This window comes from Pelodiscus sinensis, chromosome 1, assembly GCF_049634645.1.
Source record: "Pelodiscus sinensis isolate JC-2024 chromosome 1, ASM4963464v1, whole genome shotgun sequence".
In the NCBI taxonomy this organism is placed as follows: Eukaryota; Metazoa; Chordata; order Testudines; family Trionychidae; genus Pelodiscus; species Pelodiscus sinensis.
This window is the reverse complement of record NC_134711.1, coordinates 333,963,467-333,978,720: the sequence shown is the minus strand read 5'-3', so window position 1 is coordinate 333,978,720 and position 15,254 is coordinate 333,963,467. Positions and strand designations below refer to the sequence as shown.

The following is a 15,254-nucleotide window of genomic DNA, read 5'->3' as shown; positions in this document are numbered from 1 at the left end:
GAATTTGTAAAATCAGGTACCCAGAATTCGAACTTAATAAATTCGGACTCATCTCCTAGTATAGCTATGTCCCAACAGATTTATCAGGGTATAAGCTTTGGTGAGTAAAACCCACATCATCAGTTTTACCCACAAAAGCTTATGCTCTACGAATTCTGTTCATCACTAAGGTGCCAGAGGACTCTCCATTGTTTTGGTAAAGCGTTGTTTTTTTTTCCCAAACTCAGATTTTTATCAAGGAGATGCATAGGGAATTCCCAAGAGGATGGATCCTCTAGCCCGGCTCTCATTGCAGCAATGATGGAGAACCAGAATCCAGACCCATAAGGTGTTTTTTAAGGTCCCCCCCCAAGACATGCAGTAATAACTGACACATAGATCAAGATAAGAAACGGAATTGGCATTAGTAGAGTTAGTTGTTCATAATTCATTACTCTGAATAACGAAAATGTAATTTTCCAATGTACGAAGGACAGCAAATTGTGTATGTTGTGTATCTTATTAATATTGTGTATCCATCCAGGCTTTTGTACTGCGTCCATCACCTTAAACGCCAGGCACACGGGAAAACAAGAGAACCTACAGAAGAGACAGGAGACAACGTTCTGCCTCAGAGTTGGAGACTTTCACTGTGATTCCATGTCACAATCCAATGCAACTGGCTCCCCCAACCCCTCCACCTTCATCTTGTTGGGCATCCCTGGCCTAGAAGCGGTGCATGTCTGGATCTCCATCCCCTTCACAGTGATGTACGCCATTGCCTTCTTGGGTAACTTCATCATCATGTTCATAGTGAAGATGGAGCAGAGTCTCCATGGGCCCATGTACTATTTCCTCTGCATGCTGGCTGCCACTGACCTGGTCCTGTGCACGTCCATAGTACCCAAAATGCTGAGCATCTTCTGGTTCAATGACCGAGAGATAAATTTCAGTGCCTGTCTCACCCAGATGTTCTTCATTCACTGCTTCACTGCAGTGGAGTCTGGGATTTTCGTGGCCATGGCCTTGGATCGCTACGTGGCCATCTGCAATCCCCTGAGACATTCTACCATTCTGACCACCCCCATTGTGAGCAAGATCGGCCTGGCCATGTTGCTGCGTGGTGGCTTGATCACATTGCCCTGTCCCTTGCTGGCGAGGCAGTGGCCATATTGCAGAACCAACGTCATCCTTCACACTTGCTGCGAGCATACAGCTGTGGTAAAACTGGCCTGCGCTGACATCCGCATCAGTAGCTACTACGGCCTCTTTGTGGCCGTCTTGCAGATGGGTCTTGACATATTTTCTATAGCTGTGTCATATACCCTGATAATCAGGGCCATCATTAGCCTCCCCACCAAGGACGCCAGACTTAAGACTTTTGGGACCTGTGGCTCCCACCTCTGTGCCATCTTATCCTTTTACATCCCATGTTTCTTCTCTGTCCTCACATACCGGTTTGGCCAGAATATGGCTTTGTATTTCCATATTCTTTTTCCTAACGTGTGCATCCTACTTCCCCCCATGCTGAACCCCATCATCTACGGGGTGAGGACCAAACAGATCCGCGACAGGCTGCTGCATTTCTTTACGCATAAAGGAACCTAAAGTTTTCTCTTCCTACATCAGCTCTCAGATGGAGGACTATGCAAAGCTGGCTGGAGACATGGTGTCGGGCCCTCTTTCCTGAACCTTTTGCCTGGACAGTCAACGAGACATTAATCCCTTTTCTGACCTTACTTCATAGTTTCAATGCGACAACCAGGGGAATCTTATCCTTCCGTATCCTTGTACCAGGAGATTTCAGCAAATCCAGTAATGTGCCTGAATCACTATTGTTTCCTGATTGAACTTTAACAAGCAAGCTAAAAGGTGCAAAATAGGCCTAGGCAGCATGAACAAGTCAGGTACTCAGAACTCAGGCTGATTGCCTGCTCGAGTGAAGAATTATTTCCAGAGACAGGGAAACATCTAGGAAGAAAGTACAGTTGCATGCCATGTTGGGAAACAGCTTGGCAGATTTTGTTCAGGGGTAAGGGGGTCATGGATCCTGGAAGGCTGGTGCCTTTACTAGCCCGGGAGCCTCCCTGCAGCTCCACAAGCAATGGAATACCTGAGTTGGTGCAGGAAGTGGGGAAATCCGAATGTTAGGCAAAGAAGAGAGCTGCTTGGCAAGGGTTGTGGATGGTTGCTACAGCACTGGGTCAGGAGTGGGTCAGCTAAAAGAGACAGTGCAGGAATTGGAGAGAATCAGAGCAGAAAAGGAAGCTGAAGTGAGTAATCTGAATGCAGAATCTGACGGTCTCAGAGCCACAAGTCTGACTCAAGCTGCTCAGATTGTCGGAATGCAGGAGGAGGTGTGTGACTGGAAGAGGGTCCAAAGCAAGTTGCAGAAGGGTCCGTGTTAAAACAGCAGGCGACCGAGAGTGCAGCAAGAGCAGTAAGAGCCTTTTAAAATACTCCCAAGGCAGAGCTCAGGCAGAGCATGGAGAATGCTGGAGACAAATTTGTGCCCTTATGGCTCAGATAGCACAACAAAGGGGGATCCTGGCAGAGATCAGAGGAAATTGCAGCTGGGAGGAAAGATGCAGAGGCAAAGGAGGATCCCGATCCATCCCCCCTTATTGCAATGATGAGGGGAAGGACTCTGATGATTCTCTCTGGATCTTGTCGGGCAGTCTCCATATAGTCCCCTATGGAAGTCGCTGGAAGAGTTGCAAAGACCACCTCCAGTAGCCCCTATAATCAATAGCTCTGTCACAAGGACGGGACCCAGGGGAGGTGATGGAGGAACAGAGTAATGGGTAGAAACGAGACCCTTCACCCCAGACCAGATTAGGGCTGTAGGCCCACTGAATAGAAACACAGCCCTGGGGTGGTTGGTAAAAGTATCGGACAGGGCTGGATTCACTCCGGCTGGTGTGGCAGCTATGTGCAGGCTGTGTATGACCTCTGAGGATTTTTGCAGGGCTCTCTTATGATATCCAAATGGGAGCCCTCCATGGAGCAGATGATACAGAGAAGCACACAAATGTACAGAGGGAAGTAATACAAACCCTCTTCCCAGGAGAGAGCCCCACCCTTATATTCCATCAGGAGAAAGAAGAAGCCGGGGAGAGAGCAGAAAGTGACATAGCCAGAAAGGAAACATGCTGGGCAAACAGATGCTGTCAATCCAGGTTTTTCAGTCCTTACTTTCAAACAAGCTTTAACCCAGGGAACTTTCCCCTTGATTCTTATGGCCTTTATGCGTACGGATCTGGCAGCCACTCGAATAAGAGGTATTGTAGAGATAGCAAAGCAGGCTGCTGAGGTTCAAAAAGACCTTCACACTCCTAAAAAGAAACCGGAGAAGATGGCTGCCATAACCGCCCCAATTAGCACTCAGGGAAAGGAGAGGGGAGTCAGACCTCTTAAGGGGTGAGGCAGAACCTCTGACCCATGGTGAGGGGAAATTTGGAAGCAGCTTTTGAAATATGAGTCAAAGGAAGCAATAGACAGTCTGCCTAACCCTGAGCTCCCAGCAAAGCTGGCAGAACACAATTAAATACGGATGAATGGGGGAGATTCACTGTTTATGTGAAGTTTGCAGGAGGGGCCCTCGGACAGAATTTACTGGTAGACTCAGGTGCCACATATTCCTTGATTATACACAAAAAAATACCCTGTCTGGACCTCCAGCTGGAGTCTTCGAGTCCAACCCCTGCCCAAAGCAGGACCAACCCCAACTCAATCTTCCTAGCCTGGGCTTGGTCAAACCAGGACTTCGAAACTTCTAGAGATGAAGATTACCCATCTCCCTAGGGAAACCCACTTCATCCCGCCCCTAGGGAAATCTTTTCTTCTAATATTCAAACTAGACCTCTCCCACCTCAACTTAAGTCCATTGCTCCTTGTTCTGTTTCTGCCACCCCTGAGAACAGCCTCTCTCCATCCTCATTGGAACCCCATTCAGGAAGTTGAAGGCTGCTCTCAAATCCCCCCTCACTCTTCTCTTCCCTCAGCCTCTCCTCGTAGGTCATGTGCTCCAGCCCCCTCATCATTTTTCTTGCCCTCCACATGACTCTCTACAATGCGTCCCCATCCTTTCTGTAGTGGGGCCCCCAAATTAGACACAATACTCCAGATGTGGCCTCACCAGAGCCAAATAAAAGGGAATAATCCCTTCTCTAGATCTGCTGGCAACGCTCCTCCTAATGCACCCTAAGGGATCCCTCTTCTGTCATCCATTCCCAGCTTCTGACAAACAGAGGCTACGGACACCGTCCCTACCCATCCTCAGTACTAGCCATTGATGGACCGAACCTCCACGAATTCATCGTGGTGTAGTGGGTCCAGTACAAGGCAGTGTTGATCTGCACAGTGCAGACATGGCTGATAGTGGTCAAAAACCAGCTGATTGGGATCTACCAGTAGATCTTGGAGCCTCTGACAGGGGATCCCGACTGGTTTGGCCGGGAAGCTATCCAATGCTGGCACTTCAGTTGCCCCTCCCTCTACTGTTATGCCCGTCCTGCCCGCTGCCTTGAAGCTGCCCCCTGGGAGCCTCCTGCTTGCTGTGCAGGATGTGGGAGGGAGAAGGGGGTGTGCTGATGTCAGGGTGTCCCTCCCCCCCCACTTCTGTATCCACCTCCACATGGAGAGAAGGGGGTGGAGGGAGCTTGACAATGCAAATCCCTGTCACTCTCACACCGTGTGTGTCTCTGCCATTCTCACAAACACGCAGGGTCCTTCTCTCATCTCCCGACCTAACACACCTGTGGGGGGTGGTTGTTACTTTTCTACTGCTCGCAAAGTGGGTTAGTTTTGGGTTTTGACTGGTCTCTGATGCTTAAATGTAATTGTTTGAGGAGTGAGTTGTGAAATGCCGAACCTGCCATGGCTGCAGTCATTATCCCCATGGTAACTGCTGCTCCTGGTCGTGGCTGGTCTGTCCCTGCAGCCCTAAGAGAGGCAGAGCTGGGGTCTCCACATGCTGTCCTGGCCTGCAGACACCGCTCCTGCAGCTGCCATTGGTGAGTAACGGGGAACCGTGGCCAGGAGAAGCTGTGGGCTCCGTGCCTGTACCTGAAGGGCAGCACATGGGGCCATGGAGCCGTTGCTGTACATGCCAGCTGCTTTCAGGAGTGGTGCAGGGCCAGGGCAGGAGTAAGCCTGAATTAACTCCGCTGTTCCACCACCCAGACACCATCTCAGTTAAATGGTGCCCAGACAGAGCTTGCTTCCTGAACCTCTGTCATAGCTCTGAACCCCCTCCTGCACCCAATCTTGTGCCCCAGACATGAGTCCCTCTGCTCCCAAACTCCGCCCCAGAGCTCGCACCCTGAAACTCCTCCTGGACCAATAGCACCCACCCTGGGTTAAACCCAGAGCCCCTCCCATACTCCAAACCTATGAAGATGGCATCAAAATGTAAGCCAACTGCAGCTATCTATTTTACGTATCTGGAGTTGTGTACCTTAAACCGACCCACCATGTCTAGTGTGGACCTGGCCTAATGCAGACGCAGTGTGTCCAGGGCCCTCTTTAGGCTTTGGACATACAGACCCAGGCGTCCCATTTTTGTCGTATTACGCACAGGTGTTCAGTGTATGTTTAACTCTTTGTGCATGTTGTTCCTGATCTCCAAAGCCAGCGAATGGGCCTTGTCTAGGTTGCTAGAGTCATCTCTAGGGGTGTGTCTAGACTACAGGGTTGTGTCGACAAAAGTGGATACCTGCGTCCTTTGAGTTATGTCGATATAATGTCGACAAAACTTAGCAGTTTTGTCGACGTATGTAATCTTCATTCTACGAGGAATAGCGCCCTTTATCGACAGAGTTCTGTCAATAGAAGGCATTATTGCATCTACACTGTCCTTTGCGTCCACACTGTTATGTCAACATAAGAACATAAGAACGGCCGTACTGGGTCAGACCAAAGGTCCATCTAGCCCAGTATCCTGTCTACCGACAGTGGCCAGCACCAGATGCCCCAGAGAGGGTGGACCGAAGACAATGATCAAGCGATTTGTCTCCTGCCATCCCTCTCCAGCCTCTGACAAACAGAGGCCAAGGACACCATTTTATCCCCTGGCTAATAGCCTTTTATGGACCTAACCTCCATGAATTTATCCAGCTTCTCTTTAAACTCTATTATAATCCTAGCCTTCACAGCCTCCTTTGGCAAGGAGTTCCACAGATTGACTACACGCTGTGTGAAGAAGAACTTTCTTTTATTAGTTTTAAACCTGCTACCCATTAATTTCATTTGGTGTCCTCTAGTTTTTCTATTATGGGAACTAATAAATAACTTTTCTTTATCAGCCCTCTCCACACCACTCATGATTTTATAGACCTCTATCATATCCCCCCTCAGTCTCCTCTTTTCTAAAATGAAAAGTCTCAGTCGCTTTAACCTCTCCTCAAAGCGGCTTGCTTTGTTGACAGAACTGGACGTAGTCTAGATGCTCTTTGTCGACAGAAGCTTTGTCGACAGTATCTGTCAACAAAACTTCTGTCGACAAATCCCTGTAGTCTAGACATACCCTATGTGTCTGTGCAGTATTGTTTATGATAATGCTGTTTCAAATGGTAATAACATCAAAGCCCAGGCTGGCCAACGGAGGAGAAAGAAAGAGCATGAAGCATGGGCCTGATGAAAGGCCCGAGACCTGAACCAAAGTGAGCAAGAGTGTTGCTATGTGTAACAGAGAGTCCTTCTCAAAAGCAGATGTTTATCGGCAAGTGAGTGTCTGGGACATGAACTCGATGCAGTATAGCTAGCATGGCTAACTCCCACGGAACATGTAAATACCTTCCACCAGGATGGGACAAGGACACCCCAAGCCAGCACATGATAAAACATTTGCAGGAGGAATAACAGGTAGTTCGATTTAGGGCTTTAATTCGAACTACCGGGTCCCTGCCGCGAGTAGACGGGGGCAGTTAGTCTGGACTTGTAAATTTCAAAAAATAGCGACTGGCTGGGAAGATGCAAATAAAGCGCAGGATATTTAAATCCCAGGCTTGAGCTGCAACTTCGAATGCCTACATTAGCCTCCCTACTTCGAACTAGGGGCTAGTGTAGACATACCCTTACAGATTTATTGGAGCATAAGCTTTCGTGGGCACAGACCCACTTTGTCAGATGCATGGAGTGGAAATTCTATTGTTGACTGAGTCCATTGTCACTGGTACAGAAGCGTAAAAGAAGTTTGCATATGATGTGGATGAATTGGAGACGGTTCAGCGGAGGGCAACCAAAATGATGAGGGGGCTGGAACACGTGACCTACGAGGAGAGACTGAGGGATTTGGGCTTGTTTAGTCTGCAGAAGAGAAGAGTGAGGGGGGATTTGCTAGCAGCCTTCAACTTCCTGCGGGGAACGGGGGGGAGGGAGAGGGAAAAGGAGGGTTGTTCCAAAGAGGCTGGAGAGAAGCCGTTCTCAGTGGTGACAAAACAAGGAACAATGGTCCTAATTTGCAATGGGGGATGTCTAGGTTGAATATTAGCAAAAACTATTTCACTAGAAGCGGCGAGGAGTCCTGTGGCACCTTATAGACTAACTGAAGTGTAGGAGCATAAGCTTTCGTGGGCAAAGACCCACTTCGTCAGATGCATGTGATGAAGTGGGTCTTTGCGCATGGAAGCTTATGCTCCTACACTTCAGTTAGTCTATAACGTGTCACAGGACTCCTCGCCACTTTGCAGATTCAGACTAACACGGCTACTCCTCTGATATTTCACTAGAAGCGCTGGGCTGGGTTCCCTAGAGTGGGGGTGGAGTCTCCATCCCTAGAGGTGTTTAACTCTCAGCTTGACAAAGCCCTGGCTGGGATGGTTGAGCTGGGTTGGTCCAGCGTTAGGCAGGGGCTGGACTTGATGACTCCTGAGTTCTCTTCCAGCCCTAAGATTCTAGGATTCACTTGTTGATTCCCTGTTCTGTTCTCTCCCTCTGGGGCACCTGCCATGGGCCAAAGGACGAAGACGGGACACTGGGCTGGCTGGGCATTTGGTCTGACCCAGTAGGGCTGTTTCTCTTTTCTTCTCTTCGTATTGTTCTCCTCACACTGAGGGAGCGGCAGACTGGGTCATAAACTCACCGCGGTCAGGTTCTCACCAGGGCAAAATGGCACCGCTCGGGTACCTCGGCTGGAGAACTGGGGGCAGAAAGAGAGGAGGGAGGAACTTCCTGGAGACCATCCACTGCTGTGCCCACGAGTGGCTAGTGGAAGCGTTTGTGTAACTGCAGCAGGGTGTGTCCCTGCCTGTGTGTGGCTGTGTGGGCACGGCCTAGAGATTATCATGACGTGACAGCCTCACAGTGTGATGGTGGGTGAGGTCTCAGCACCTCCATCTTGTCCCCGGGGAAGTCCGTCATCTCTACCCAGTGGAGAGGCCCTGCTAGACTTTGAGTCCTTTCCTCACTGGTCAAGCACGCAGTGACTGATGGAGAGGGAGTGGTCACAGCAGGGAACGCAGGACTACGGGGTTCTGTGAGCAAATCACTGTGTGATCATGGCCATGTCAGGTCACCCCATGCCTGTCAGCCGACAGTCAGGGCAGTGTGTGTGTGTATGTTTCCAAGAAAAGGCTTAACGTCCATGTCTTTACTGCTAGGACCGGGGTATCGTCGCAGAGGGTGGCCAGGAGGCCAACAGACGCCCCGTTATATAGGAAGAGCTTATTACACCTTAGATTTTTAGCTGCTAGAACACAGGGTTCCTTCTCAGCTTGCAGCCTAGGAAAGGCTGAAAAGGTGCCCCAACGGATCTTGTCACCTGGGAGTGACACAGATCCAAACGCCCAAGCTCTCCCTATGTCTGTCCCTTTATGACCGGCTGAAGTTCTTTTAAATTGTGCTTGGTTCTGTTACAGCAACTGAAGGAGTCAGGTTAAAGCTTAAACAGTTACAGGTTTATTAAAAGACTTATAAAAGCATATGGTTACAATGGCTATTGCTCTCTTTCTTAACTGTTAACAAATACAGATTTTTAAAATGGTTACAAAGAAAATAAAGATAGAAAATAGAAATAATGGTACCAAGTGACAGCTTAATCTTTAAAGAGCTCTAAGTCTATGTATATATATACTTAAACAAAGGACCACATCCAGGTACAATTTTTACCCCTTTCTGTGCCTCTCGACTCCAGCGTGTCAGGCCAGAGCCGGCCCCTCAATTCCTAGGAAAGACGAATACGAGGTTGGCGTCCCCGTGGAACCTCAGGAGATCAAACACCTAACCCGACCAGCTGATAGATGGTAGATTGACACTCAGAGGAAATGTGCTGCTGGACCCATCTATATACCCCTGGGGGCCCGTATCCTCTTTCTTATCTAAGAGGCCAAATTCTACTGGTCCATTTTGTGGCGCCAGTTCTTACAAGCAAGTTTCAAGTTAATTTACACTTGCAAGAGAGATAACTAAATTGTGAATACTAGACATTTTTTTACTGGGCGAGAGATTCCTCCCCTCGCAGACGGCTGTGTGTTCGTATCAATATGGGTTAAGTCAAGGACACTCCTTGGCAGCCTCTTGGTCAGCAATTGGCATATCTCTGTTTACAGCCATTCACAGTCACACAGCCTGGGCCTTCTGCTCTGTGTGCCCTGTATGCTCCAGGCAAGCAAAAATGGATGTTACAAAGGGGGGTTCCTGTCTGGCTACAATGCCTTAGTTTACCTCTCTGTATAATGGGGACATGCTCCTTGTCACTTTCCTTTCTTAGGGTTTCTGGAGATCCTTCCGTACTGTATAGTGTTCTCCTGTCTGCCCTTGGTCATCTTTCTCTAGGTCTGTCTGTCTGTCTGTGGAGCACAATTTGCGTACCTTTTTCAGATAAATCTTTGTAGTCTAGACATAGCCCCAGTTACATTTTGCTCCTATGCCCAGCTGCTGCATTCTTTGTGCCACTGAATCAAGTTCTTTCCCAAAGTTCTCTACTTACTTGACTATGGAAACTTGGCTTTTTAGCTCTCTAATGGTCTCTTCTCAAACCCCTTGCAATTTTCATTCCCATTTTTCTGTATGTTTTTTTCCACCCCATCAGTCTTGTTGATGATTTCCCTCAGGGTTGGGGAATTTGTCCCTTTGAAGCACTAGGTGTCTTTAGATGTTACTAACTCTTGGGATGTTGGGAACACGGTTCTGACTGTCCATAGGAATGTGCTCCATTCCATTCTTCATTTTGTTCGCCTCCTTCAAATGCAGCCTCCCTTGTCCCTTCAAAACTTACCTATTCCAGACTCGGCATGTTTTAAAGTCGCACTCCATCCCTAGAAGTGTTTAAGTCTTGGCTTGACCAAGCCCAGGCTGGGATGATTGACTTCAGTTGGTCCTGCTTTGGGCAGGGGGGTTGGACTCGATGCCTCCTGAGGTCTCTGCCAAACCTGACATTCACGTGACGGTTCCCTGTTCTGTTCATTCCCTCTGAAGCACCTGCCATTGGCCAATGGAGGAAGACGGGACACAGGGCTCGATGGACCTGTGGCCTCACCCCGTAGTGCCGTTCTTCTCTTTGTATTGTTCTCCTCATACTGAGGGAGCGGCAGACTGGGTCATAAACTCACCCCGTCAGGGTACTGACCATGGCAAAATGGCACCGCTCGGGTAGCTCAGCTGGAGAACTGGCAGCGAGGGGGTCGGGAAATGGCTGAAGACCATCTACTGCTGGTCCATGAGTGGCTAGTGAAAGCATTTGTGTAACTGCATCAGGGTGTGTCCCTGCCTGTGTGTGGCTGTGTGGGCGCAGCCTAGAGAGGATCATGACGTGACAGCCTCACAGTGTGACGGTGGGTGAGGTCTCAGCACCTCCATCTTGTCCCCCGGGAAGTCCGTCATCTCTACCCAGTGGAGAGGCCCTGCTAGACTTTGAGTCCTTCCCCACTGGTCAAGCACGCAGTGACTGATGGAGAGAGAGTGGTCACAGCAGGGAATCCAGGACTACGGGGTTCTGTGAGCTAATCACTATGATCATGGCCGAGTCAGGTCACCCTATGCCTCTGTTTACCTCCCTGTAAAATGGGGACATGCTCCTAGTCACTTTCCTTTCTTAGGGGTTTTGGAGATCCTTCCATGCTGCAGAAGGTTCTCCTGTCTGCCCTTGGTCATCTTTCTCCAGATCTCTCTGTCTACAGTCTACCGAGCCATCTTGGCATTTACATGGTATCAGACCCTGAGGGCAGCTAACCTCAACCCAAATTCTCTTACTAATCAACAGCATTTTTTCCATACACACAAAGGCACAGAGCAGCCAATTCTGCTCTGACTTGGCAGAGAGCCCAGGAGTTCTCCTCCCCCCTTGAGACGATGCCTTAATTACTGTTAACTCCAGAGCTGGATGAACACCAGGGAGGTGCCGGGAGGCTGGTCTCCCACCTATTAACATGCAGATCTCTTCTCCGCTGGAGGCCGAGTGAACCCCCCTGGGACTGCCCAGAGCTGGGTTATAACCAGTGCCCACCTTGGTGTCGGTTCTCGGCGTGCGACACTGCTGCAGATGCGGGGCTGAGAGACATGCGGGACGCGGCTGCCTGAGGCAGAGTCTGAGGGAAGACACGTCCCTCTCAGCACTCACAGGTACTAGCTCCAGCTGAGGGGCTCCCCTCCTCCGCAGACCCAGTGCAATGTTCGTTCACTAAAAGGGAAAGTGCCACCCATTGCCCAGGGCCTTTGCCACAGGGCGTGTGTGCACCAGTGTCACTGGCCAAACTGTCCCGCTTGGCTGCGTGCCCTCAGCCGATGGCCTCCAGCCCAAGGAGGCGCATTTCCACGGCCCAGGGATGGCAGGAATTAGCACATTTATACTGCAAAGCAAAGTCTGATGCCTTGGCCTGTGGTTTGCTCAGACTCCACTGAGGCAAAAGCTCTCTTTGTGCAGGAACTGGGTGAAGACCTCAGGAGCTAACAATGTGTCAATGCCCAGAGACTGTCGCCTCCTCCCCTTGCTTTGCAGGGCTCTGCTGGTTAATGGGCAAAAGAGTCAGTTAGAATCATAAAATCCCACAGCTGGAACAGCCCTCAGTAGACATCGAGTCCAGCCCTTTGCCCAAAGCAGGACCAACCCAACTCATAGACTCATAGGGTACGTCTAAACTACATGCCTCAGTCGACGGAGGCATGTAGATTAGCCAGATCGGCAGAGGGAAATGAAGCCGCGATTAAAATAATCGCGGCTTCATTTAAATTTTAATGGCTGCCCCGCTCAGCCGATCAGCTGTTTGTCGGCAGATCGGGGCAGTCTGGACGCGATGCGCCGACAAAGAAGCCTTTCTTGATCGGCACAGGTATGCCTCGTGAAACCAGGTTTACCTGTGCCGATCAAGAAAGGCTTCTTTGTCGGCGCGTCGCGTCCAGACTGCCCCAATCTGCCGACAAACAGCTGATCGGCAGAGCGGGGCAGCCATTTAAATTTAAATGAAGCCGCGATTATTTTAATCGCGGCTTCATTTCCCTCTGCCGATCTGGCTAATCTACATGCCTCCATCGACGGAGGCATGTAGTTTAGACGTACACCTAGACTTGAAGGTCAGAAGGAACCATTATGATCATCTAGTCTGACCCCCTGCACAGTGCAGGCCACAGAATCTCACTCACCCCCTCCTAGAATAATCCTCTCACCTAGATCTCAGATATTGAAGCCTTCAAATACTTTGGAGACCCCAAGATGCAGAGAATCCTCCAGCTGTGATCTGTGCCCCTTGCTACAGAGGAAGGCGAAAAACCTCCATGGCCTCTGCCAATCTACCCTGGAGGAAAATTCCTTCCTGACCCCAAATATGGAGATCAGCTAAACCCTGAGCATGTGGGCAAAACTCACCAGCCAGACACCCAGAAAGTTCTCTATAGTAACTCCTATCATCCCTCCATTGACCTATTTCCCACTGATAATGAATGGTCAATTAGTTACCAAGATCATGTTATCTCAAACCATCCCCTTATCATAGAATCGTAGAACTGGAAAAGAATAAGGATTATTTCAGATGAGGCAGAAAAAGCCAGAGAATTGGAGCAGTCTGAGAATCAAGATAGTGATAGAAATGTAGCCGTGTTAGTCCGGTATGTGGCTGATGGATATTATCACCTCTGATATCATTAGCTCACAGACATTTACCTTCCCCCCGCTACCATCCCCTTCTGTTCTGAAATTTGATTTGTCCTTTTCATATGTGTTCACTTTTTTTTAATTGTATCCTTTGGTATATATGGTTGTGACAATTTTCTTCCACTATTTGATCTGAGGAAGTGGGTCTGGCCCACGCAAGCTCATCACCTAATAAACCATCTTGTTAGTCTTTAAAGTGCTACATAGTCCTGTATTTGGTTTCTGAGAATCAAGTGTCTGTATGCGACCAGCCTGCTGGAAAGTCAGTGTGTTCGGGACAGGAGTGTTCCCCGGTTGATGATGAGGGTGGACGGTGTGTGTCCCAGATTCATAGGAAGCTAGACTGTGTAGCTAAGTGTGTAGAGCAGAACAGCTGTGTGCTCACTCTCTCTAGGATGCAGGAGATGGCAGTTAAGCTCCCATCTCTGGACACTGTGGACACTAGTAATCGATCAGGGAATTTGATAGCTAGTTCCATGTGGAAATAGAGGTTGGAGGTGGAAGAATGAGACTTGTGAGTCTACAGCTTATTGTTGTTACCCCACTGATTGGGGGGAAGGGGAGACTGTCATGGCCATTGTGAGCAAGGGAGACACACCCAGCCAGCCCTTTGTCTTTGTGGAGTCAAGTTTTGAGCACACAGGCTGAATGGGAGGGCCCAAACTTCCTTTGGCAAAGAATTCTTGCAGCTCAGACCTGAAGAGCCAAGACTTCAATGGTGAGGAGTGAAAGATGTGGTATGAGAAAAAGTGCTGTCAATGGACACTGGATATGGATTTGTTCCTATTGCTGATGTTAACTCTTGTAACCAATGTGCTGTTGTTACACAGAACTGTAAAAACGTACAATGTGCATAATGTTTTGAAAAAACCATTGACCCCGTCAAGAAATGTACCAGATGACAGACTGTACCTTAAAGGATCTTGGGATATTGATAGATCATGGTTCATGCCTGTAACTGATTGTGGAACGTCTTACAGGACAAAGAAGGTTCCAGCCATAAGGTGCTGTGTGGAAAGGGAAACTGAGGCACAGCACCATTATGTTACATGGCGAAGGGCCAAGATGCCTATTCAAAGGGGGATGAGAATACCTACATTAACCCAGTGGTGTTTGGATTTCAGAGAATTGCCAGAGTCGGTCTGGATCAATTTACGATTTTCTTTAGCTCTGGGCGAGATCACCTGACACACATGGGGCTCATGCTACAAGAGTATGATTGACTATGCTTTTACCATTGACTTTGGTTTTTACCAAGTTTTACCTTGGGTTTATAAAACCGGGCAAGGATGCTGTTGTCATTATGACAGACCTTTCCGTGATGAAGCCTGTTTTAAGTAAATTTGGTTTCCATACACTTGTCCAGCTCTGCTCTGTTCTTTCTAACATTGGATTAGAAACTGCAATGACACAAGCCAAAACATGGGGAGGCCTATGATGCCCTCAGTGATGTTACTTGCATCCCTTCCTGCATCAATTTTGTGTTGGGGGTGTCAAAAGGACGAATGCCAATGGACAAGGTTTTAATACGGCCAACTTCACTCTGAAAAGCTTTTCCGTGTGTCATGTGACTGGATTTTCAGGGGAGCAGCTAGATCACTGCTGCACCTATGGGGGGGGGGGATTTGCCCCAAAAGTTGGTACAAAGAGGGCCATGTGAGGTGTCCCATGAAAGCTTCTGTTCTACTGATTCTGTATATGCCCATTGCTCAGCCACAGACAGAGAATTTTCCAGCATCCATACAGAGTACATGTTTCAAATCCACATACAGATATTATACAATTACATGAATAGCACGTACAGAATCAGGAGAACAGAAGCTTTCAAGTGACGCCTCACATGACCCCCTTGGTATACACTTTGGAGCAAACACCCCCCATGGGTGCAGCAGTGATCTGGCTGTTCCCCTGAAAATCCAGTAACGTGACACACGGAAATGCTTATCAGAGTGAAATTGGCTGTATTAAAACATTGTCCAGTGGTATTTGTCCTTTTGAAGCACTAGGTGTCTTTAGATGTTAGTAACTCTTGGGATGTTGCGAATACGTCTATGACTGTCTTCTAGACCATTTAGAAATAAATTGAATAGGATGGGTCCTAGAACAGACAGCTGGGGGACCCCACTAGTTACCGCTGTCCACTTGAAAAACCTACAATTTATTCCTACCCTTAGGTTCCAGTCTTGTAACC

At 48.7% G+C, this 15,254-nt stretch overlaps 1 protein-coding gene across 1 annotated transcript; it reads left to right on the top strand.

Moving 5' to 3' along the window:
- Positions 1 to 639: 639 nt before the first annotated feature.
- LOC102459908 (olfactory receptor 52M1-like) lies at positions 640 to 1,587 on the top strand. The gene has a single exon (XM_006112433.2). The coding sequence runs from the start codon at positions 640 to 642 to the stop codon at positions 1,585 to 1,587; it is 948 nt and encodes a 315-aa protein (XP_006112495.2).
- The last annotated feature ends 13,667 nt before the right edge of the window (positions 1,588 to 15,254 follow it).